This window comes from Cervus elaphus, chromosome 3 (genome assembly GCF_910594005.1).
Source record: "Cervus elaphus chromosome 3, mCerEla1.1, whole genome shotgun sequence".
Taxonomy (NCBI): domain Eukaryota; kingdom Metazoa; phylum Chordata; class Mammalia; order Artiodactyla; family Cervidae; genus Cervus; species Cervus elaphus.
In genome coordinates, this window is record NC_057817.1 from 24,806,742 (window position 1) to 24,829,860 (window position 23,119).

Below are 23,119 nucleotides of genomic sequence, written 5' to 3' on the forward strand. Positions count from 1 at the left end.
AAAAACAATTCATGGGAAAAATAAATTAGCAATGCTAAGAAATTTTTAAGAAAAATCTTCCAAAGCTAGAGATTTTTCACATAGGAAATAGGTCTCCGTGTGCCCCCTGGACCAAGTACAGAGCAGAGGGGATTGTTTGGTGAATGTTACCCACCTTTAAGTGTAACCCTCTTTTCATGTTTATATAAAAGAAAACAGAAAATGATACTCTTTTCAGAGACATAAATGGGTATATATTTTGTAAACCTACCACTCCTCAATAATTCAGTTAATAACTGCCATCTAAGTAAACCTGGATGGTAATTTAATTCACTTCTATTTCTTTTAAATTGCTTTCTCTATTTCAAACTTTTCTTTTCTAAATCTTAATATCCTGCTAAAATATAACTAAAACAAAGTAACACCAAAAGCACTTTAACTGCCAATGAGTAACGAAACTTGTGAAAACTTGCAGGTACAAAGCAGTGCATGAGAAAAATGAATATGCAGCCAGACATAGTAACTGTTTCCCAACAGGTTTGTTCAAGTTTACAATTACAAAAATTGAAAATAGAACTTTAAAAAAGTTTGTTGGTAAAATATCTATTTTAAGTGTCTTTCTAGGAGATTGTTCATATAGAAGAACAGTTTTGAACACCAACATTCTTTACCCATTGCTGTACAAAATTCTACTGTAACAGAGATTTCTGCAAATGGCCGAGAAGAAATATTATCCTTGTAATAACTCTTTATTATGAGGATGAAAAGTTTAAAGATTTGGAGATAGAAATATAAAGGCTCTATTTTTCAGAAATCATCTGGCATACTATACATACATGAGATTAATGCACTTGAGAAAATTTCTGTCTTCACATAAATGTGTGAATTTACTAATATAACCATGTACTAGAAAGCATATACGTGTATATACATGTTAATTTAATGACACTGAACATAGTGAAGGATAGGGAAAGATGTAAAAGAAGATAGTCAGACTTCAAGAAAATATTAGCAGATACTTACAATATGCAAAAGTTTTAACACATCCACAAACCTGTAAAAAACAGCAATGAGAGATATGTTTTAAATGAACCAGTGAGGAAACAAATAGTCTTTTGAATTGGAAACTGGATACCTACACTTTTTCTGAGCTCATGATCTCCTTGGCAATATGATGGACTTTACGTTTCATTCCAGTATCTTCACCCTGTGGATAAGAGTGCATTAAGAAAGCATGAACTCATAAAAGGATAAGGAAGATCAGCTTGGAGTTACTCAGATGTACATTCAAGCTCTGATACTTATAGGTTTCTTTTTTTTTTTTAATAGGTTTCAACTAGAACACATTTCATACTATATAATGTCTCAAATGGCAAACATGAAGAATTAGATCTGGTTATTAAACCATCATACAGGAGAAGCTGAAAGCAATCAGTAATCCTCACTGTTATCAATGCTGGACTCATGGACTACCCTGAGGAACCCCAGAGGCCCAATGGGGCACACTGTTAGTGGCACAAAACTGAAGCTACATTCTGCAGGGAAAATGATCCCTAAAGACACCACATGAACTTGTGTTCTTGGGGTGCATGCAAGTAATTTTAGTTAGTAACTATTTAGTAGGCATGTATAAGAGTACTTCACCTTCAGTAAAGCCATCTTAAGTCAGACAACTTAAGTGCAGACTGGAAAGTGCTCTTCAGTAGTCTATAACCTCACACATCACAGCCATAGGCTTTCTCAATTTACTGAAAATACCTTTTAGAAATATGCTCTTCCTGGAACAGATTGTTCCCTCATAGTCTTCAACTCTGCTGATACACTAATCCTGGACATTTCCCCTCTAGAACTGAGACAATACATTTCTGTTGTTTGGGCTTCCCTGGTGGCTCAGTGGTAAAGAATCCGCCTGTCAGTGCAGGAGACATAAGAGATATGGGTTTGATCCCTGTGTTGGGAAGACCCCCTGGAGGAGGGCATGGCAACCCTCTCCAGTATTCTTGATTGGAGAATCCCATTGTCAGAGGAGCCTGGCCGGCTACAGTCCATGGGGTCTCAAACAGTAAGACAAGACTGAGTGACTAACACTTTCATTGTAATTTCGGGTTGCACCTGCCTCCTAATATCACTGAAGGCAGAGTTTATATTTCTTATCCTCATCCTCTTTGTTATTCTGAAATCATTCCCAAGAGGAAGAACGTACCATTTTTACTCCATCATTTAAAATTCTGAAGTTAGTAATTCACTATCCAAAATCACTGCAGATGGTGACTACAGCTATGAAATGAAAAGACGCTTGCTCCTGGGAAGAAAAGCTATGACAAACCTAGATAGCACATTAAAAAACAGAGACATTACTTTAGGTCCGTCTACTTAACGCTGTGGTTTTTCCAGTAGTCATGTATGGGTGTGAGAGTTGAATCATAAAGAAACTGAGTACCAAAGAATTGATGCTTTTTAACTGTAGTGTTGGAGAAGACTCTTGGAGCCCCTTGGACTGCAAAATCAAACCAGTTAATCCTAAAGGAAATCAGTCCTGAATATTCATTGAAAGGACTGGTGCTGAAGCTGAAGCTCCGATACTTTGGGCATCTGATGTGAAGAGCCAACTCACTGGAAAAGACCCTGATGCTGAGAAAGATTGAAGGCAGGAAGAGAAGGGGACAACAGAGGATGAGATGGTTGGATGGCATCACCGACCCAATGGACATGAGTTTGAGCAAGCTCCGGGAGTTGGTGATGGACAGGGAAGCCTGGCGTGCTGCAGTCCATGGGGTCACAAAGAGTCGGACACAACTGAGCAACTGAACTGAACTGATGCATCATCTGATAGCATGGTTAGTAGGAGAAAACAGCTTCACCATCAGCTAATTCATTGCTCTGCATCTGAAAACACTTCTGATCATTAAAACGACCAGGCAATGCATGAGACAGGGTGCTCAGGGCTGGTGCATTGGGATGACCCTGAGGGATGGGATGGGGGTTCAGGATGGGGAACACATGTACACCCATGGCTGATTCATGTCAATGTATGGCAAAAACCACTACAACATTGTAAAGTAATTAGCCTACAATTAAAATAAATTAATTAATTAAAAAATAAATAAAACCACCAGGCAACTCTTAATTTTCAGATTCCTAGGTAACTGTCTTGGAAATTCTGATTTTGTACTTCTGAAATGGGGCATGAAAGTAGATGCTAGAAGAAGGGATTGAACATAAATAAGAAATAGCTCCAGGCTTCAAGAAATGAACAAGGGAGCAAACCACACATACAAATAACTATACATAAGGACATGGACTTCCCTGGTGGCTCAGATGGTTAAAAATCTGCCTGCAATGCAGGAGACATGGGTTTGATCCCTGGGTCAAGCAGATCCCCAGAAGAAGGAAATGGCAACCCACTCCTGTATTCTTGCCTGGAGAAGTCCATGGATAAAGAAACCTGGTGGGCCACAGTGCTTGGAGCTGAAGAGTCCAATAGGACTGAGTGACTAATACTTTCACTTTCCCTTTTCATATATAAGGACAACTGTGAAATGTACTGATATCTTGAAGGAGACAAGGATCATAATCAGGAAAAGATTCACAAAGAATAAAAAATTTGACGTCACTCCTTAAACAGCCATAAAATACTCATATGCCAGATACTATACATATCCACTGGTCAAAGCCAGAAACCTGACTCGACTCTCTTCTCCACCCTCTATGATCACAACTGAATCATTGAGCTCTGTTGATCTGTACTTCTGAATAATTTATTAATCCTTTCCTGTCCTTTCATATTGCCTCCTTATTTCTGGTCTACACTACTGCAGTAATCTCAGTGGTTTCCTTGCTCTAGATTTACCCCCATTGCAACCATTCTCTGCACTGCCACTAGACTACTAGGTTCTAAACTGCGAATATAATCACATCTGTTCTGAGGCTGAAGCACATCAGCAGCCCCCTATCACCGAGCTTTCTTTTCGATGTGTATGAGACATTCTACAGTGAGGGTCTAGTTATCTTCACTAGTCTCATTCCTACTCCTCCACAGTGTGCACTCGCTACTCCAGCCAAATTGGAACCACCCTGAAACTCCAAGTGTGCTCTGCCCGCACATGTCTGTCCTGCTTCCACTTCCCTCCTTACCGCCTCCACCTCTCCCGAAGATTTCTCCTCAGTATATTCCAACCCATCTTTTTTTTTTTTTTTTTTCCAACCCATCTTTTAAAGTGGCAGGCACTCCATTTTCTCCTTGACAAAGGCTGCCTTTATATTCTCTCCCTACCACCCTTGGGGATGTCATTTGGATGACAAGATTATTCTCTTACTGGTGTAGAGTTTATAGGACTTAACCCAGTGGGTTGTGTTTAATTTGCTGACATGTCTAAATCCTCTCTTGTCTGTGATCTTATTCACCCTTGCCCCCTTATGCACCAAGCACAGTGCCTGGTTCACTCTGCACTTAAGATGCATGAATGAGCAAGTGTACAAGGGTGCCTACCATTTTCTCAGAATCTAAGACCAGAAAGCACTACTTTTGAGTAACATGAAAATGTAAATTCAAACTAACAAACAAAAGGCTCATTACAGCTATTTCATGTAAAAGAACAGAATGTTGGACTAGATGATTAAAGGTTTGCTGCTTCAATTCTAAACTTCTAGGAGTCTGTATATTCTGTTTTCTACTTTACCTTTTAAATGAGGAAGATGGCAGAGCTAAAGAAGGACGGAGACTACTAGAAAATGATTCAGAGGATTACAATCAAAGTAGAGAGAAAGCCAAAGATAACCAAAAAACAAAATAAAAAGCTCTATATTAACTCCAACTTGTAAGAACCATGATTCTGACCCAAGTCAAACTATGATGGGGAAGTACATCCCACTGTAAAACCTCAAAAGAGAGGCCTTATTTGGTGTCTTAACTTCTCTGTCAATGTAAATCCTCACTTAAAACTACATCACATTTCAAAGGAGGCTGCCTGTTAGATAACTGCATGTCCCCAAGTACACAGGTCATGGAAGTTGAAACAAGAGTCACAAATGAGATTACTTTGTTAAGGTAATAAAATAATCCAAACAAATTCCAAACAGAACCTTTGATCTGAAATTTAGTTTTATGTTCTGATCTCCTGATAACAGCCCAGCTTTGTAAATTCTTAACTGTGTTCTCTTCTTTTCATATTTGTTCACAAGTAAAATCCAGTGAAATTTATCCATTACTTTAAAACAGAATTCGTAAAAGACCTCTGCTATATCACTTGAGTTCTACTAAAAATAAAAAAACTGAACAACCAGATTGCCCAAGAAACATCTCCATATCATTAAATAATCCCACAAATGAGGTGACACCATGATGAACTAAAAAAAAAAGTCCTCTTAGGTTTTCACCTCTCTCTTAATGGTATGTATTATATGAGCTGTTAAACACACACAAAAAAAAATTGTGGGGGAGGGAGGCAGAGAAGTCAATATTTAGGAGGGGTGAATAGTGGTGAATATTCTAACCATAACAAAGCAGAATGAATAACAGATCTCATTTTTAAACAATCATTTATTAAGTACTGAAAATAAAGACTAAAAAATTGGAAAGAAAAAATTAGCATGGCTACTCCTTCCATCCCAAACATGTTCCATCAACATCATTCAGATTCTGTGGCTCAAACTAAGTTATTAGCAGTGACAGGTTTTGGCTAAAAACCTCAGTTCCAGAGGTTCCAAGGCAAGTTATTTAACCTGTTTTTAAAAAAGTCCCTTTCTTCATGTGAAGAAGAGAAAAACAGTACAGCTGTCAAATCTATACCCCAGGACGATTTTGAAGATTAAGTATAATAACCTGCACATAGACAGGCACAGACACACAGATGTGGTAGAGGGCAGTTTTCTTGCCTTTATCGTGGCACTTATACCTTTCCAGGAATGACTTTCTGAACATTAGCTTGTAGTTCCTTCACAAGTGAAAGATAAGGGCTCAGCAGCACACATTCTTTCTTCTCTCCTACTGAGTCTGGCACTTTCGTGAGGGAATGTTATTGGCACCTAGACACGTATTTGTGATGTGCCCATTATATGTCCATGGAATATGGTATTTGCTATAGTTTGAAATAAGTCCCTCCAAAATTAATGTTCAAGTCTTAACCCCCAGAACCTCAGAATGTGACCTGATTTGGAAATAGACTTGTTTCGGATGTAGTAAGTTAAAAATGAGGTCATCTTGGACTATGGTATGCTCCCAATCTAGTAAGATTAGTTTCCTTATAAGAAGAGGAGACACACACACACACAGGCACCACACCACGTGATAATGGAGGCAGGACTGAAGTGCTGTAGCTATAAGCCAAGGAACCCTACGGCTGGCCGGCAAATCACAGCAAGAGATGAGGAAAGATTCTTCTTTACAGGTTTCAGACAGAGCTCAGCCTTGCCAACACCTCGATTTTGGAATTCTGACCTCCAGAACTGTTAAATAATTATATTTCTGTTTTCAAGACACTAGGTTTGTGGTACTCTGTAACAACTTCCCTACGAAACTAATACAATCGACCATAAACACAAGCACAGAAGTATATTACACGTGTTTAATGTGCATAAATTTCTTTGGGTCACGAAGACTTGCAAAGTGTTTTGGCAATTATTAGCCTGCTTGAGACTCAGAACAACATTACTGTCCTGCTGAATAAACTGAGAAATTTAAAATCAAGAAAGTTATAAAAGAAGGTCTACTCCTATGCTTCTACTCCAAAGACTTCTTTTAGAAACCATCACCTTTTTTTCCTTGAGTTACTGGCTGGCTACAGCCACATCTGTGGTCCCCCCTTGGCTGATGTACATAGGACTGTATGATATGCATGTGCTGTCCTCAGTCACTCAGTAGTGTCTGACTCTTTGTGACCCCATGGACTGTAGCCCGTCAGGCTCCTCTGTCCATGGGATTCTCCAGGCAAGAATACTGCAGTGGGTTGCTATGCCCTCCTCCTCTGTACGAACCTTTCTCTTAGCACAATTATTTCCCCTTTATCAGGATTTTTATCTTCCTTTAACAACTTTTCTGAGATATAATTTACATTTCATAAATATATTTTTGTCTTTTTAAAATACATAACTAAATGGTTTAAACATTCAGGGTTGTGCAACCATTACCACAAGCTAAGTTTAGAACATTTTTATCACCCCCAAAAGAAACTAGTGGTTCCGCCCAACTCCATGATCCAATACTTTATAGCACAGAAATGAAGTCTTGTGATTAATAAATATCAGAGTCATGGCATTCTTATCATGTTCTGGACAGTATTCCAAGACTTTACATATATCAACTAATTTAGTTGACACAATTCTATGAAATAAGTGCTATATTTTTCTTCATAACATTGAGTTCTTTAGCTCAAAGAGGTTAAATAATTTGCCCAAGGCTATTGAGATCATAGGTGGTGGCACTGAATTTAAATCTAGACAATTACAAAACATGTGCCAATCACTTAAGGCTGAAAGTTAATTTAAACAAAGCAAAACTATAGTAAAAAGGAAGCACAATGGTCTGACGAATTATGACACAGGAGTTAAGTGACATGGATTTTCTCTAGGGCTTGATAAGTTTGCTATGTGAATCTTTTCAAATTCCATTTTCCTGTAACATTTCAACACATTCTGGGGATATTGCTGATAACACTAATTTTTTCCATTGCAACTATTTCTTTATTTAAAGAATTATGATTTAAAATGAAACATATTCGTATCAAACTAGAAAAACAGTGTCATGAACACCCATGTATCTGTTATACATCTTAAATAATTACCAGTACATGGACAATCCCACTTCATGTATACAGAAAACACACACATAGTGGATTATTTCAAAGCACATCTTCAGGTACTACTGACAGCAATCTTTATTCTATCTCTAAAAAGATCTGATTGAATATGAAATGCATCTAATTCCTTTCTTACAAATAGAATCACTGGCAGTACAGGAAGCAATCCTAAGAAGGGTTTTTATTATCAAAAGAAAATCAAAGGACGTTACCAAAAACAATTTCTCGAAAATTACTAAATAATCTCTAAATGATATGTTCTTTGAAATAGGAAAACATCTCAGGCACGTATAGCAAGAATTAAACTAGAAAGATGTTTTATAAGGTTTTGAAAACTAAGGAAGGATTTTATGCCTATCATTATAATAAATATTACTTCTGAGTATCCTGAGAGGCCCAAAAACACAAAAGTAGAAACTTTTAAATACCAACAACATACCTGTTTATCGTCCAGCAGATCAGGCTCCCCTTTACTAGAAGCAGAGCTGACATCATCTTCATCTGAACTGTTGATGACTTCCTCTTCATCTGAAGGAAGGTCACCAAGACCAAGGTCCAGATCACTGTGTCCCTCCTGGGATGCTCCAGAACTGCTTCAATAGAAAATATTGCATTAGACACCCTTGAGAACAAGAAATCCTACCAAAAACAAATTGTGAGGGCTTCCCTAGTGACACAATGGTAAAGAATCTGCCTGCCAATGCAGAAGACACAGGTTTGATCCCTGATCCAGGAAGATCTCATGTGTCACGGAGCAGCTAAGCCCATGTGCCACAACTACTGACCCTGTGCCCTAGAGCTCGGGAGCCGCAACTAGTGAGCCCAGATGCTACAACTGCTGAAGCCTTCATGCCCTAGAGCCAGTGCTCCGCAGAGAAGCCACCACAATGAGGAGCCCGAGCATTCCAACTATAGAGTAGCCGCTGCTCGCCACAACTAGAGAAAAGCTGACACCGCAGTGAAGACTAAGCACAGTCAAAAACAAAAAATAAAAATTATACACACACACCCCTATGTGTATATATATGGGCTTCCCTCGTGAATCAGATGGTAGAATCTGACCACAATGCAGGAGATCTAGGTTCAACCCCTGAGTCAGGAAGATCCCCTAGAGAAGGGAAAGGCAACCCACTCCAGGATTCTTGCCTAGAGAATTCCATGGACAGAGGAGCCTGGTGGGCTACAGTCTATGGAGTTGCAAGAGTCAGACACGACTGAGTGACTAATACATAGACACATACACACATAAACAAATTGTGTGAGGTAAGCAAAGCACATCTAAGGGATCTGGAAGGATGGAAAGAGATCAACCAAACTCTCCCTTCCCTTTCCCCATCTCAGTTGTCAAAAATCCAAATTCATCTTGGATTTAAAATGGATCATCTTGAAAAACATGTTTGTTAGGTTTTTTTTTTTTTTTTACAACAAACCAGTGAATATAACATAAAAAAGGCAGACTCACAGATACAGAGAACAAACTAGTGGTTACCAGTGGCAGGGGGAAGGTACAATACATTGGGTGTAGGACAGACTCAAATGCATTGCACAGCATGGGGAATATGGCCAATATTTTGTAATAAATGTAAATGGAAAGTGATCTTTAAAAATTGTATTTAAAAAACCAAAACAACACCCAATGACGCTTTCCTGCTGGTCCAGTGGTTAGGAATCCACCTGCTAATGCAGGGGACACAGGTTCCATCCCTGGTCTGGGAAGATTACACATGCCAAGGGGCAACTAAGCCCGTGAGCCGTAACTACCGAGCCCATGAGCCACAACTACCGAAGCCCACATGACCTGGAGCCTGTGCCCCGCAGTAAGAAAAGCCACCTCAATGAGAAGCTGGAGCACCGCAACTCCAAAGTAGCTCCTCTTCTGCGCAACTAGAGAAAGTCTGCAGCAATAAGGACCCAGTGCAGCCAAAAAAAAATAAATAAAACTAAACAAATCTTAAAAACAAAAAATAGACCAAGCCCAACATGTATTTCTGTGACAGGAAGGTGGGTAAGGAGCAAGTTTCCCACATGCCCCTATTCTATGCTCTAATATACCCTTACTCTAGATAATTTCAAATCTCTACTATCACAAACCAAGAGGCCTCATAAGAGGTGGCCTGGGTTACTGATCACGTTAATGTTTCAACACGAGAAGAGGTGTTGCTTCCTTAGGTCTCAGAGGTTTGTTTTGTTTTTTTAAAAAGCAACTAACAGAAAGGGGGCTCATGTCAAGGGATGTTCTACCCAGACGCCTTTGTGGTCTAAGATGTGTGTCTAAGAGATGTGTGCGCACGTCGGAGAATTTTGAGATAGACCAAGTATGGACTGAGAACCAGGCAAACTGAAATGACTGGCCAAAGGAAACCTGGAAGAATTGTCCCATAAAAGTAATTCAAGTCACGACGAGGGCCTGACTCAGTGCCTCTCTCTCCCCCTGAGTCCACCCACGTGTCTGTCTACGCGTGCTGGACTCTTTTTCCTCTTAACAAACATTTTACTTACTTACCTAAAAAAAATAAAAAATAAAAACCAACTAACAAATCTATAAGTATTGGGAGGTAATGATGGTGACCATAATACACAATCCATGTGCTCTTGTGAACATGTGCCCACCTCTCTAGTCATCACTGTTGCCTTTCATGTAACCACATCTGAGGATGGGCACAAAATCTCCAGCTTGCTCCAGACCTGCTGAATCAGAAACTCTATAGTGATGCAGGGCCCCTAAGGGATACAGGCTGGAGTTTGAAAACCCTTGTACCAGGCCATTTATCAACTCCTCCTCACCAGCCTGACAGCAACATTTCTCACTCTGTACTAAGACAGAATTCTTGAATCTAAAAGACATTGTGGCAATCCAATCTGTGAGGGGGAATTCCATAGGAAAGCTCCCAAGGAAGGCAACAGAAATAATTCTAGCTTTAGTCGTAAAGACTCAGGAAGAAAAGGACTATAGTAATGGCTTTCCTGATCGCAGTCTGTAAGAATATTTGCAGAATAGAAGAGCCAGGAAAAGATCCTTAGAAAATCATCAGGGAAAATACTCAGGCAGAATAACGCGACAGTTCCATTCACTGTGGCAGGTTTCTTTTTCAGGTCATGGGCAGGTCACTCAACTGCCAAGATTCCTAACAAGTCATGAGATTTTCTAACGGGAATCTTAAAAGTTAAAATTTCTGCCAGTTCCTGATTACACATTGTAGGATACAGACTTGCCTCAGAAGCCATTCCTGAAGCCCAACTGTTATACAAACCAGTTGGAGGGAGGCAGAAAGCCAAAAGGAACACTTCCTCCTGCCAAAGTTAGGTTTCCTATTACTCAGTGGCAGAGGGCCTCAGGGAATAATATCACAGCCTCAGCTAGGTGGGTGCATATCTTATCACAGCTCCCCATGACACAGAGAAGATTCACCCCTGGGGTGGTGAGTGGGGTGGACAGCAGAATAGTCAAATCACTGACAATATTCACTTGTCTCTTGGAGCAGGGATAGGAGCCCAACCCAGCTGGGTAATTAGGTGATTTAGATGACAGCGAGTGAATGAGAGTTAGGATATGCAAACTGCTGTATTCATCCATATAAGTAGAAGGAAATATACCTTCAACTTGCCTTTTATCTTAGTTCTTAATCTCTTCACATCCTCTGAAACTCTGCTACTCAAAACATATTCTGTCAATGAGCAGCTTCTGCATCACCAGGAAGCTTTCTAGAAAAATAAAACCGCAGTCCCACCCCACCCCAATGAATCAGAAGCTGGTTTTAACGAAACCCCAGTAATTTGATTTTTGGGGTCAGCCTATCCGTGAGTTCTTTAAGATTCAACAGTATAAAAATTCCAAATAGTTACACAGCTGTGACACTTGAGGAAATTAGGTTTATTTTGTCTCAAGAACACTGAAAGGTGTCTCCTGGATTAACATTCGGAGAGCCATTTTAAAGACAGCAACCAGTTGGTTGCCACATCCATTCAGGGACACAAAAGCTCACAAAAGTTAACATTTAAGAAAAAGGGGACAAAAAGTAAGCAAATAAATAAATAAATAAAATATTTAAATAAGAATCAAATGAATAAAAAGCTTTAAATACTAAAAACAAGGATCAAAATATACCTCCATACAACTTCAGGTGATTTTAGTTCTAAAAATTGCTTACCTAGAGAAAACCTTCCCTGGCCGTCCTCTACCTACTCCAAATTAGATTATCTGGCTCTTCTCAATCCTACATGCTCTTACTTGGTGGTACATTTTTTCTCTCATTAAAATGTAAATTCTTAAGGACAAAGAAATTGCCTTTTTCAGTTGAACTGCCATCACATTACTTGATATGTAATATGCACTCAATATATTTTTATTGAATGAACAAAAAGGATATTAGAAACCAATGGGTGTTAAATTTCAAAAGTTCAGATAATATATGTGGTACTGGTGATGACATAGAAAGGCCTGGGGCAGGGGGAATACTGGAAAAACTATGGTTTTTAAAGGAAAAAGGACATCTGGGCATCATCATCAGTGGTACAGAAGAATGTTGGTATTCACAAAACAAAAAAACCATTTTGCCTACCAAAGGAATCTCTTGTGAGTAGTTAAAGGAAAACAAGCTTGGAGAAGATGACAGGTGCCAAGCTGTCAAGAAGCATGAAAAGTTTATACGCATCTTATAGGCCTTCAACAAGGAGACTGAAATCTTCCAGTAGACCTCAAAGATCTCCTTAATATATCTTCAAGATGCATGTCACTACCATACTTCTTTCTTTTTTTAGAAAAGTCTTTATTGGGTTTGTTACGATATTGCTCCTGTTTTATGTTTCACAGTTGTCCTGGATGAGAGGCATGTAGGATCTTAGTTCCCTGACCAGGGATCGAACCTGCACCCCTTATACCGGAAGGTGAAGTCTTAACCACTGGACTACCAGGGAAATCCCTACACATCGTTCTCATTAGTGCCAACAGAGAGGAGAACGGCACCTCTTCCGTCAATCAACTTTTGTAAGCACAGTACCTACCCCTCTCTCCCCATATCCCACCCCCTCCAAGCAGAGGAAAGGATGTCCTTGTTTATTAGCATCAGTGAGATCACCTTGATGATTTCAGAGCTTAAGTTGAAGCTAAAGCAGCTCCCCACATACCTGGATGGTAAACAGTAGAGATCAATTATAGTTTCTGAAGCTTAAGAGAGAGAGGAACCTTTGAAGACCAAAACAGGGTTTTAGGAGTATTAATTTTGTAACCCCAAAACCAATGAACTGAAATGGAGATAGGCAGAGCGACAGAAAGGGAGGAAGACCTAGGAGGTAATTTCCATAGTGCAGGCAGCCTGAGCTGGGTGGCTACATCAGAAATTGAGAGGAAGGGCTGGACATACAAGGAAAAAACATCACCAGAGCTAGGGTAAAGAGGGGGCAAAAAACTCAAGTTTTCCTTCAAGGTTTCATGAACAGTCACCAGCAGAATGAGGGAGACACGTCAATTGAAACAGAAATACACCAACAAAGGATCTGATTTTAAAAGAAAGATAATGGAGTCAGCAGCAAAATCAGGAAAGATGCCGCCTAGAACCCACATACATGCTCATTTCTACATGACTAAACAGAGAAAAGCTGTTGATTACACTGTCTTCCCATATAACCAAGAACAGCTTTCAAACCTATCTAATAATTTTAGATTCCTGATAATGAAACACGGATTTCTTACCTATGCTGGTCACTGAGTTCAGGCTCCTCCATTCCCTACACTCCCTTCCCACTGTCAGAAAGATAGCATCCTAACACTGCTTAGACTTAATCCTAAAAGTCTGCTTTTAGGGTTAAAGGCACAAGATACAGTGTTTCCTCCACACTTTCCTGCCCAGTTACTACATAATTTGGTAACTGAAATAAAAGGACAGTGAGTTGCAAAAACAACCAAAACAGAGTCAAAATTGGGCTCTCCTTTTGCAGGCCATCCTTTCCAAAAGTACACTGGGATAAAAACAGAGACAAGGAAAACCAGAAGTAAATTTCTACTGATTAGGTAACTGTTCCTTCAGTCTCATGTGCCAAGGATCCTTGCGTTTGGAGTGGTGATTATTTACTGTCATCACTTAAACAAAAAAAACTGACTTATTGTTCATGTTATTTTCTATATATAAACAGTACATTTTATACTGGAAGTACATCAAACTTCTCTTTTTACACATCAAGGATGATCTCTCTTTTTAAAAAGTAATTCTTAAAAAAAAAAAAATTCCTATTTTATCTATTTCCTCAAAGAGTGTTTAGAAACATAAAACGTGCATGGAGCCAAGCTAGGCATAAAAGTTGCCAGGGTTCACCACCAAAACATCCTTGTGAACCTCTATTAAATTAGAGTCTAGCAAGGGGAGGGGAGAAAGCCAAGGATGACATAGAAATGAAAAGAGGAGCAGAATTAACAGAACATGTTTTCAAAGCACTGAAAGCAGTTTTGGCAAATCCAGTTATTTTTTACCTCTCTTGCCTGTGATCTTATTTGGAGCCCCTTAAACAAAGAAAATCCTCCTGCAACGCAGGAGACACATATTCGATCCCTGGGTTGGGAAGATCCCCTGGAGAAGGAAATGGCAACCCACTCCAGTATTATTGCCTGGAAAATCCCATGGACAGAGGAGCCTGGTAGGCTACGGTCTATGAAGTGGCAAAGAGTTGGACACGACTGAGCAACTAAACAACAACAAAACAAAGAATATTCCACGTAATTTCTCCCTAGTGTGAAAAAAAGAAATTCACTCCAATATTCTCACCTTCAAAGTTTCTCTCTCATTTTCAAGTGACAACATGTAAATCCCAATTTCTGTCATCTTTCGTCTCTTCTTTCTACTCCTGGACCAAACTGAACAGAACGCCTGCTAGTCTTCAAGATGTCAAAATTCTGTTGCAAATGCTGTCTCATTATGACTTGGTGATTATGTGCTTCCTTTAGCTACTTTCATATTTATCACAGAATAAGTGTGGAAAACAACCAAGGAAAACTTGAAGGATGAACATAACAAGGAAAAATCAGAAAACAATTTTTAAAAAGAAGTCACATATTATAAAATGTAAAGTATATAAGACAGGTTTACAATTTTCACTGGAAACTTGTTTTTATTTAGTTTCCCCAAAAAACTTTTTACTCTTTCACTTCAGTTCCTTTATGGAACTACAGATTCCACTGTCAACTTGAAAACTAGGCGTTAAAACAGCAACAACGAATTTTAAAAACCATTCATCATCTTCTTATTTTCAGGTCCTCTTCTCAATTATGCAGTATGTGTGGAATTTTCTCTACCCACTACGCACATGACTTTCCTAGGAACTACCCCTAAAATAAGAAAGATTTCTCTCTTTTAGGAAATACGGAACAACTTGGGAATTTGCCCTACATAACATTTTCATCCTCTAATAAAGCAAGACTCATATAATCACATCATGCTTTCAGGTTTTCCAAACACAGGATCTTGCATGATTATTTTCTGTCTGTGCAGAGCCAGAGTGACACAATATAAAAGCCAAGAGATAACAAAGAGTTTGAAACAAATTTATCTGACTTCAACAAGGCTCAAGTTCCACAAGTGTAACCCCTCTGGGCTCAGATGTAAACCAGATCATCTGATAGGTCTTCTTCACTGCTAACTGCTTTGACTAAAATAAACACTGATGTCTCCACAGTAAGTAAGGCTGAGACTTTTATTACTGATTTCAGAAAAAGAAATTATATATAAACACACACACACACACACACATATATATAAAGAAAGAAAAGCAAAAGGGCAAAATGGTTGTCTAAGGAGGCCTTACAAATACCTGAGAAAAGAAGAGAAGTGAAAGCCAAAGGGAGAAAAGGAAAGATATACCCATTTGAATGCGGAATTCCAAAGAATAGCAAGGAGAGATAAGAAAACCTTCCTATGGGAAAGACTGGAGATCTCTTCATGAAAATCAGAGATACCAAGAGAACATTTCATGCAAAATGGGCAAAATAAAGGACATAAGTGGTATGGACCTAACAGAAGCAGAAGAGATTAAGAAGAGGTGGCAAGAATACACAGAAGAAATATACAAAAAAGACCTTAATGACACAGATAAGCACAATGGTGTAATCATTCACCTAGAGCCAGACATCCTGGAGTGCAAAGTCAAGTGGGCCTTAGGAAGCATCACTACGAACAAAGCTAGTGGAGGTGATGGAATTCCAGTTGAGCTATTTCAAATCCTAAAAGATGATGCTGTGAAAGTGCTGCACTCAGTACGCCAGCAAATTTGGATAATTCAGCAGTGGCCACAAGACTGGAAAAGGTCAGTTTTCATTCTATCTCAAAGAAAGGCAATGCCAAAGAATGCTCAGACTACCTCACAATTGCACTCATCTCACATGCTAGCAAGGAGAAGGCAATGGCAACCCACTCCAGTATTCTTGCCTGGAAAATCCCATCGGCAGAGGAGCCTGGTGGGCTGTAGTCCATGGGGTCACGAAGAGTTGGACACAACTAAGCAACTTCACTTTCACTTTTCACTTTCATACATTGGAGAAGGAAATGGCAGCCCACTCCAGTGTTCTTGCCTGGAGAATCCCAGGGACAGCGGAGCCTGGTGGGCTGCCGTCTAAGGGGTCGCACAGAGTCGGACACGGCTGAAGCGACTTAGCAGCAGCAGCAGCTGCACACGCTAGCAAAGTAATGCTCAAAATTCTCCAAGCCAGACTTCAACAGTACATGAACTGAGAATTTCCAAATGTACAAGTTGGATTTAGAAAAGGCAGAGGAACCAGAGATCAAATTGACAACATCCGCTGGATCACAAAAAAAGCAAGAGAGCGCCAGAAAAATATCTACTTCTGTTTCATTGACTATACTAAGGCCTTTGACTGTGTGGATCACAATAAACTGGAAAATCTTAAAGAGACAAGAATATCAGACTACCTTACCTGTCTCCTAAAAATCTGTATGCAGGTCAAGAAGCAACAGTTAGAACTGGACTTGGAACAACAGGCTGGTTCCAAACTGGGAAAGGAGTACATCAAGGTTGTATATTGTCACCTTGTTTATTTACCTTATATCCAGAGTACATCATGAAAAACGCTGGGCTGGAAGAAGCACAAGCTGGAATCAAGATTGCCAGGAGAAATATTAATAACCTCAGCTACGCAGATGACACCACTCTTATGGCAGAAAGAGAAGAAGAACTAAAGAGTCTCTTGATGAAAGTGAAAGAGAAGAGTGAAAAAGTTGGCTTAAAATTCAACATTCAAAAAATGAAGATCATGGCATCCGGTCCCATTACTTCATGACAAATAGATGGGGAAACCGTGACAGATTATTTCCTTGGGCCCCAAAATCACCATAGATGGTGACTGCAGTCATGAAATTAAAAGATGCTTGCAAAAAATAAATAAATAAATAAATATATAAAAGATGCTTGCTCCTTGGAAAAAAAGCTATGACTAACCTAGAGAGCATATTAAAAAGCAGCAGAGACATTACTTTGCAGATTGTACTTGCAGACTATACTTGTCTGTATAGTCAAAGCTATGGTTTTTCCAGTAGTCATGTATGGATGTAAGAGGTGGACCATAAAGAAGGTTGAGCATGGAAGAACTGATGCTTTCAAACTGTGGTGCTGGAGAAGACTCTTAAGAGTCCCTTGGACTGCAAGGAGATTAAACAAGTCCATCCTAAAGGAGATCAGTCCTGAATATTCATTGTAAGGACTGATGCTGAAGCTCCAATATTTTGGCCACCTGATGCAAAGAGCCAATTCATTAGAAAAGACACTGATGCTGGGAAAGACTGAAGGCAGGAGGAGACGGGGACGACAGAGGATGAGATGGTTAGATGGCATTACTGACTCAATGGCCATGAGTTTGAACAAGCTCTGGGAGATGGTAAAGGACAGGGAAGCCTGACATGCTACTGTCCATGGGGTCACAAAGAGTTGGACATGACTGAGCGACCAAAAACAACTATATGTATGTGTGTATGTATATACATAATTGAACACATGTATGTAGTATATTAACTTTTTGGAGTTAAATGTTTTAATAACCACAAAATATAAATAAAATCACTAAAATAAGGGATAGCACAGGAGGTGTTTGTTACCAAAAAGAAGATTAAAAAAAAAAAAACTTGCAGCATAAAATGTACACAATTAGTGTTTTTACTCATTGTCATTGAGTTTTAGAGGTATTAACATCCAAGACTTTAAAACTAGCAAGCTGGGGATCTATAGCTTTAGAAAAGCAAACCACAGAAAAATATCCAGCGTCCGCCGAAATGTAAACTAGATTATTTTATTTATTTTATTTTAGAAAACAACAACAAATAAAAATAACAAAAACTAGCTTTGTGTAATGAACTCTGAAAATCAGGTCTGCTTCATTTTCCAGGGGCAACTTCTACCCTCATAAATTCCACTTTCATCCCCTTCCTCAGAAAAACATTTATTACTGGGATTCTTTTTTGCTTATTCATTTTTAATTGAAGGATAACTGCTTTAAAATATTGGTTTCATTTCTGTCATACATCAACATGAATAAGCCATAGGTGTACACATGTACCCTCCCTCGTGAATGTCCCTCCCAGCCTTTCCCACCCCTCTATCTAGGTTGTCCAGTTCAGTTCAGTTCAGTCACTCAGTTGTGTCCGCCTTTTTGTGACCACATGTACCGCAGCATGCCAGGCCTCCTTGTCCATCACCAACTCCCGGAGCCTACCCAAACTCATGTCCATTGAGTGGGTGGTGCCATCCAAACATCTCATCCTCTGTCATCCCCTTCTCCTCTTGCCTTCAATCTTTCCCAGCATCAGGGTCTTTTCAAACGAGTCAACTCTTCACTTGAGCTGGCCAAAGTATTGGAGTTTCAGCTTCAACATTAGTCCTTCCAACGAACACCCAGGATTGATCTCCTTTAGGACGGACTGGTTGGATCTTCGTGCAGTCCAAGGGACTCTCAAGAGTCTTCTCCAACACCATAGTTCAAAAGCATCAATTCTTCAGCACTCAGCTTTCTTTACTGTCCAACTCTCACATTCATACATGACTACTGGAAAAACCATAGCCTTGACTAGACAGACCTTTGTTGGCAAAGTAATGTCTCTCCTTTTTAATATGCTGTCTAGGTTGGTCATAACTTTCCTTCCAAGGAGTAAGTGTCTTTAAATTTCATGGCTGCAATCACCCTCTGCAGTGATTCTGGAGCCCCAAAAAATAAAGTCAGCCACTGTTTCCACTGTTTCCTCGTCTATTTGCCATGAAGTGATGGGACCGGGGGCCATGATCTTAGTTTTCTGAATGCTGAGCTTTAAGCCAACTTTTTCACTCTCTTCTTTCACCTTCATCAAGAAGCTCTTTAGTTATTCTTTGCTTTCTGCCAGAAGGGTGGTGTCATCTGCGTAGCTGAGGTTATTGATATTTCTCCTGGCAATCTTGATTTCAGCTTGTGCTTTTTCCAGCCCAGCGTTTCTCATAATGTACTCTGCATATAAGTTAAATAAGCAGGGTGACAATATACAGCTTTGACATACTCCTTTTCTTACATGGAACCAGTCTGTTGTTCCAAGTCCAGTTCTAACTGTTGCTTCCTGACCTGCATACAGGTTTCTCAAGAGGCAGGTCAGGTGATCTGGTATTCCCATCTCTTTCAGAATTTTCCACAGTTTACTGTGATCCACACAGTCAAAGGCTTTGGTATAGTCAATAAAACAGAAATAGATGTTTCTTTGGAACTCTCTTGCTTTTTCAATGATCCAGCGGATGTAGGCAATTTGATCTCTGGTTCCTCTGCCGTTTCTAAAACCAGCCTGAACATCTGGAAGTTCACGGTGCACGTACTGCTGAAGCCTGGCTTGGAGAACTTTGAGCATTACTTTACTAGCGTGTGAAATGAGTGCAATTGTGCGGTAGCTTGAGCATTCTCTGGCATTGCCTTTCTCTGGGAGTGGAATGAAAACTGACCTTTTCCAGTCCTGTAGCCATGGCTGAGTTTCCCAAATTCGCTGACATACTGAGTGCAGCATGTTCACAGCATCATCTTTTAGGATTTGAAATAGCTAAACTGGAATTCCATCACCTCCACCAGCTTTGTTCGTAGTGATGCTTCCTAAGGCCCACTTGACTTCACATTCCAGGATGTCTGGCTCTAGGTGAGTGATCACACCATTGTGATTATCTGAGTCATGAAGATCTAGGTTGTTACAGATCCCAGTTTGAGGTCCCCGAGTCATACCGCAAATTCCCATTGGCTATCTATTTTACATATGGTAAAATATGTAAAGCATATACTTTATGCTTTATACATATATGCTTCCACGGTACTCTCTCCATTTGTCTCACCCTCTCCTTCCTGCCCCTCACCCATGTCCATTAATTCTGTTCTCTATGTCTGCGTCTCCACTGCTGCCCTACAAATAAGTTCATCAGTACCATCTTTCTATCACTAGGATTCTTAAAATTGTATTCTCCTGACAGAAACAAAATCAAGATCAGTACCCTGAGGCTGCTGTTTAAAGTACAGTCACAGAAGGACAAGGGCTTCCCAGGTGACTCAGTGGTAAAGAATCTGCCTGCCAAATCAGGATCAGGAGAGGCAGGTTTGATCCCTGGGTTGGGAATATCCCCTGGAGGAGGAAATGGCAACCTACTCTAGTATTCTTGCCTGGAAAATCCCATGGACAGAGGAGCCTGGTGTGCTGTAGTCCATAGGGTCACAAAGAGTCAGATAGGATAAGTGACAGAGCACAGATACACACGGAAGGACAACTCTGAAAACTGGCTAAAAAACCAAATGGAATTCAAAATTCCTTAAAGTAGAAGATAACCTACCCAGATGTGAGCACTTTACATAAGCAGCTTTCACAGTCAGTAAGGTTTAACAACAAAACAAGCAGTTTTAATTAAAAGAAGTTTCCATTAATGGCTGTTAGTAGGAGGCTGGTTAAACAAACTGGGCACATTCACACAATGATATACTAAACAGCTGTTTTAAAAATGAAACAGGTCTATGCACAGTGATATAGGTTGCTCTCCACCAATACTGCAAGGTTCAAAAGGAGTCAAGGCACAGAGCAGTGTGCATCCATCTGTGTAAAAAAGAAACACACACACATATATGTGCACATGTGTCTATCTACATAAATATGTGCATATAAAATGTATGCAGACAGGCAGCAGACACAAATATCCTGGTAGATAGCTCTAGAAAGAGTCAGAAAAAAGTGAAAAGTGAAAGTGAAGTCACTCAGTCGTGTCTGACTCTTTGTGACCCCGTGGACAGTAGCCCACCAGGCTCCTCCGTCCATGTGATTCTCCAGGCAAGAATACTGGAGTGGGTTGCCATTTCCTTCTCCAGGGGATCTTCCTGACCCAGGGACTGAACCCAGGTCTCCCGCATTGCAGGCAGACGCTTTAACCTCTGAGCCACCAGAGAAGCCCGAAAGAGTCAGAAGAAACTGATAAAAATCATTGCCTCTGGGGCTACAGTCTGAGATGACAGACTTCATTATTTACCCTTTCCTGCTTTAAAAAAAACAAAACAAAACATTTCTACTTACTTTTTCAAAGACAACACACACACATCCCAGAAACTCAGAAACTGAAAAGTTTTAATCAGAGCACCAACTCTTTAGACATTCTGCCCACACCCCAGGTTTAGATTTCTGCGTATTTTCAAGAGTGCCTTTATTTTTTCCCTTTAATTGCTTCTTAAATGGGAAAGATACATAGATTATGCCTTCTCTTACAGTCATTATATAGGGGCTTATTTAGGAAAACCATTGGCATGAGTCTCTAGATAATAGGTAGGAGGAGAGACCTTCTGGCCAGTCAGTTGATAGCTTTTAAAAAAAGAAAGAGAGATTGTAAAGGGATTGTTCAACAGTCTACAGGGGCCACAGAGTAACCACACATCTATTAAGGAGACTACAGTAAACAGCACCATATTATTAGGCATCTCCCAGGGGGCTCTGTCTGGGTTGTGGGAGAACTCCTCACCTGTAAGATCATGCCCTCCAGAGCTCCTGGTCCAATCTTAAGGACAAAGGAGAAGTCCAAAGCCAATCATAATCCAACAGACACCCCTGTCCCCCCAGCTTGGGGCTTCCCAGGTGGCTCAGTGGGTAAAGAATACACCTGCAATGCAGGACATGCAGGAGACACAGGTTCAATCTCGATGTCGGGAAGATCCCCTGGAGAAGAGAATGGCTACCCACTCCAGTATTCTTGCCTGGAGAAACCCATGGACAGGGGAGCCTGGAGGGCTACAGTCCATGGGATCACAAAGAGTCAGACACAATTACACATGCACGCCCCTCGAATTTAGCTGGGAGGCATCTGGTTCAAGCCTGAGCTGTTCTGAGTTACAGAGGAATAAACTGTTATAAAAATGTCTTCTGAAACAAGCGCTTGCTAAAATAAGTACCAAACATTTAATTACCAGCAGTTTTGCTTTCTTAAGGGATTTGAGGAACGAATGATTCTTTAAAATGCTCTTCAAGAAATATAGATAATAGACATCTTTTTGTTAACACAAATAGGAAAAGAATTCTACTGAGCTTAGAATTGCTTCCAAATTAAATATAGCAGGTTCCCAATCCAGTTTTCTTATTGCAGCAAATATGGTGTTTATTTTGTTGAAAAATAATGTTTAAATAAAGAGATGTTGACCCAACATCATTTCTTCCCTTTAACTCTTCATTATGTAACATGTAATTCATTAGTACCACACCAAATAGAGGCCACCAGAAATAATGAGGTTGGGATGAATATATGAGGACACTTCATATTTAGACACGCACACACACACATATATTGTACATATAGACATATATTTTCACACATGTGAGAAATGGAGTATTTCCGGCCATGTCAGTAAACAAGGATGTCACAGTCATCAGTGATTCCAGCCCTCCAGGGCATTCAGGAAGGAAAAGAATACCTGCTAAATCTGGCAACCATGAGGCTATAGCCACTCCCTATGGTGAGCACTGAGGGACTCAGGATGTGAAAAAAACACAGGATACTGACCCCAGGATAGCTGAGATGCATATGAAAGGAATGATTTCAATGAGCCCAGACTCATGCATCTTCTCGTACATAGAAAAACACTAAATTACTTAATTTGAAACATTTGGTTTCCTTTCATTAATTGTTGTTTAATTAACAAAAATCTCTTGATGTTCCAGCTACCTGCCTTTTGTTGTGAAAATTCTATAAAACCTGGTTTCTTCCCTTGCCTCCTTGAAGCAGTTCTCTCAGGATTATGCGAGAAGCTGCCTCCTGGGCTTAAGTCCTAAAAATTTCCACCAAATAAAACATAACTCTCAACTTTAAGGCTGTGAATATTTCTTAAGCTGACACAT

General features: G+C 39.9%; 1 protein-coding gene across 2 annotated transcripts in view; it reads right to left on the reverse strand.

Moving 5' to 3' along the window:
• FGD6 (FYVE, RhoGEF and PH domain containing 6) overlaps positions 1-23,119 on the reverse strand; it is a 114,441-nt gene that overhangs the window by 59,034 nt on the left and 32,288 nt on the right. The window contains exons 3-5 of one of the 2 annotated variants that reach the window (XM_043881518.1): positions 8,212-8,362; positions 1,119-1,186; positions 1,003-1,033 (exon numbers count right to left, since the gene is read on the reverse strand). In XM_043881518.1, coding sequence (XP_043737453.1) covers positions 1,003-1,033; positions 1,119-1,186; positions 8,212-8,362 — 250 coding nt within the window. Of the gene's footprint in view, positions 1-1,002; positions 1,034-1,118; positions 1,187-8,211; positions 8,366-23,119 lie in introns of both variants that reach the window. The other variant, XM_043881508.1, reaches the window with a different exon arrangement.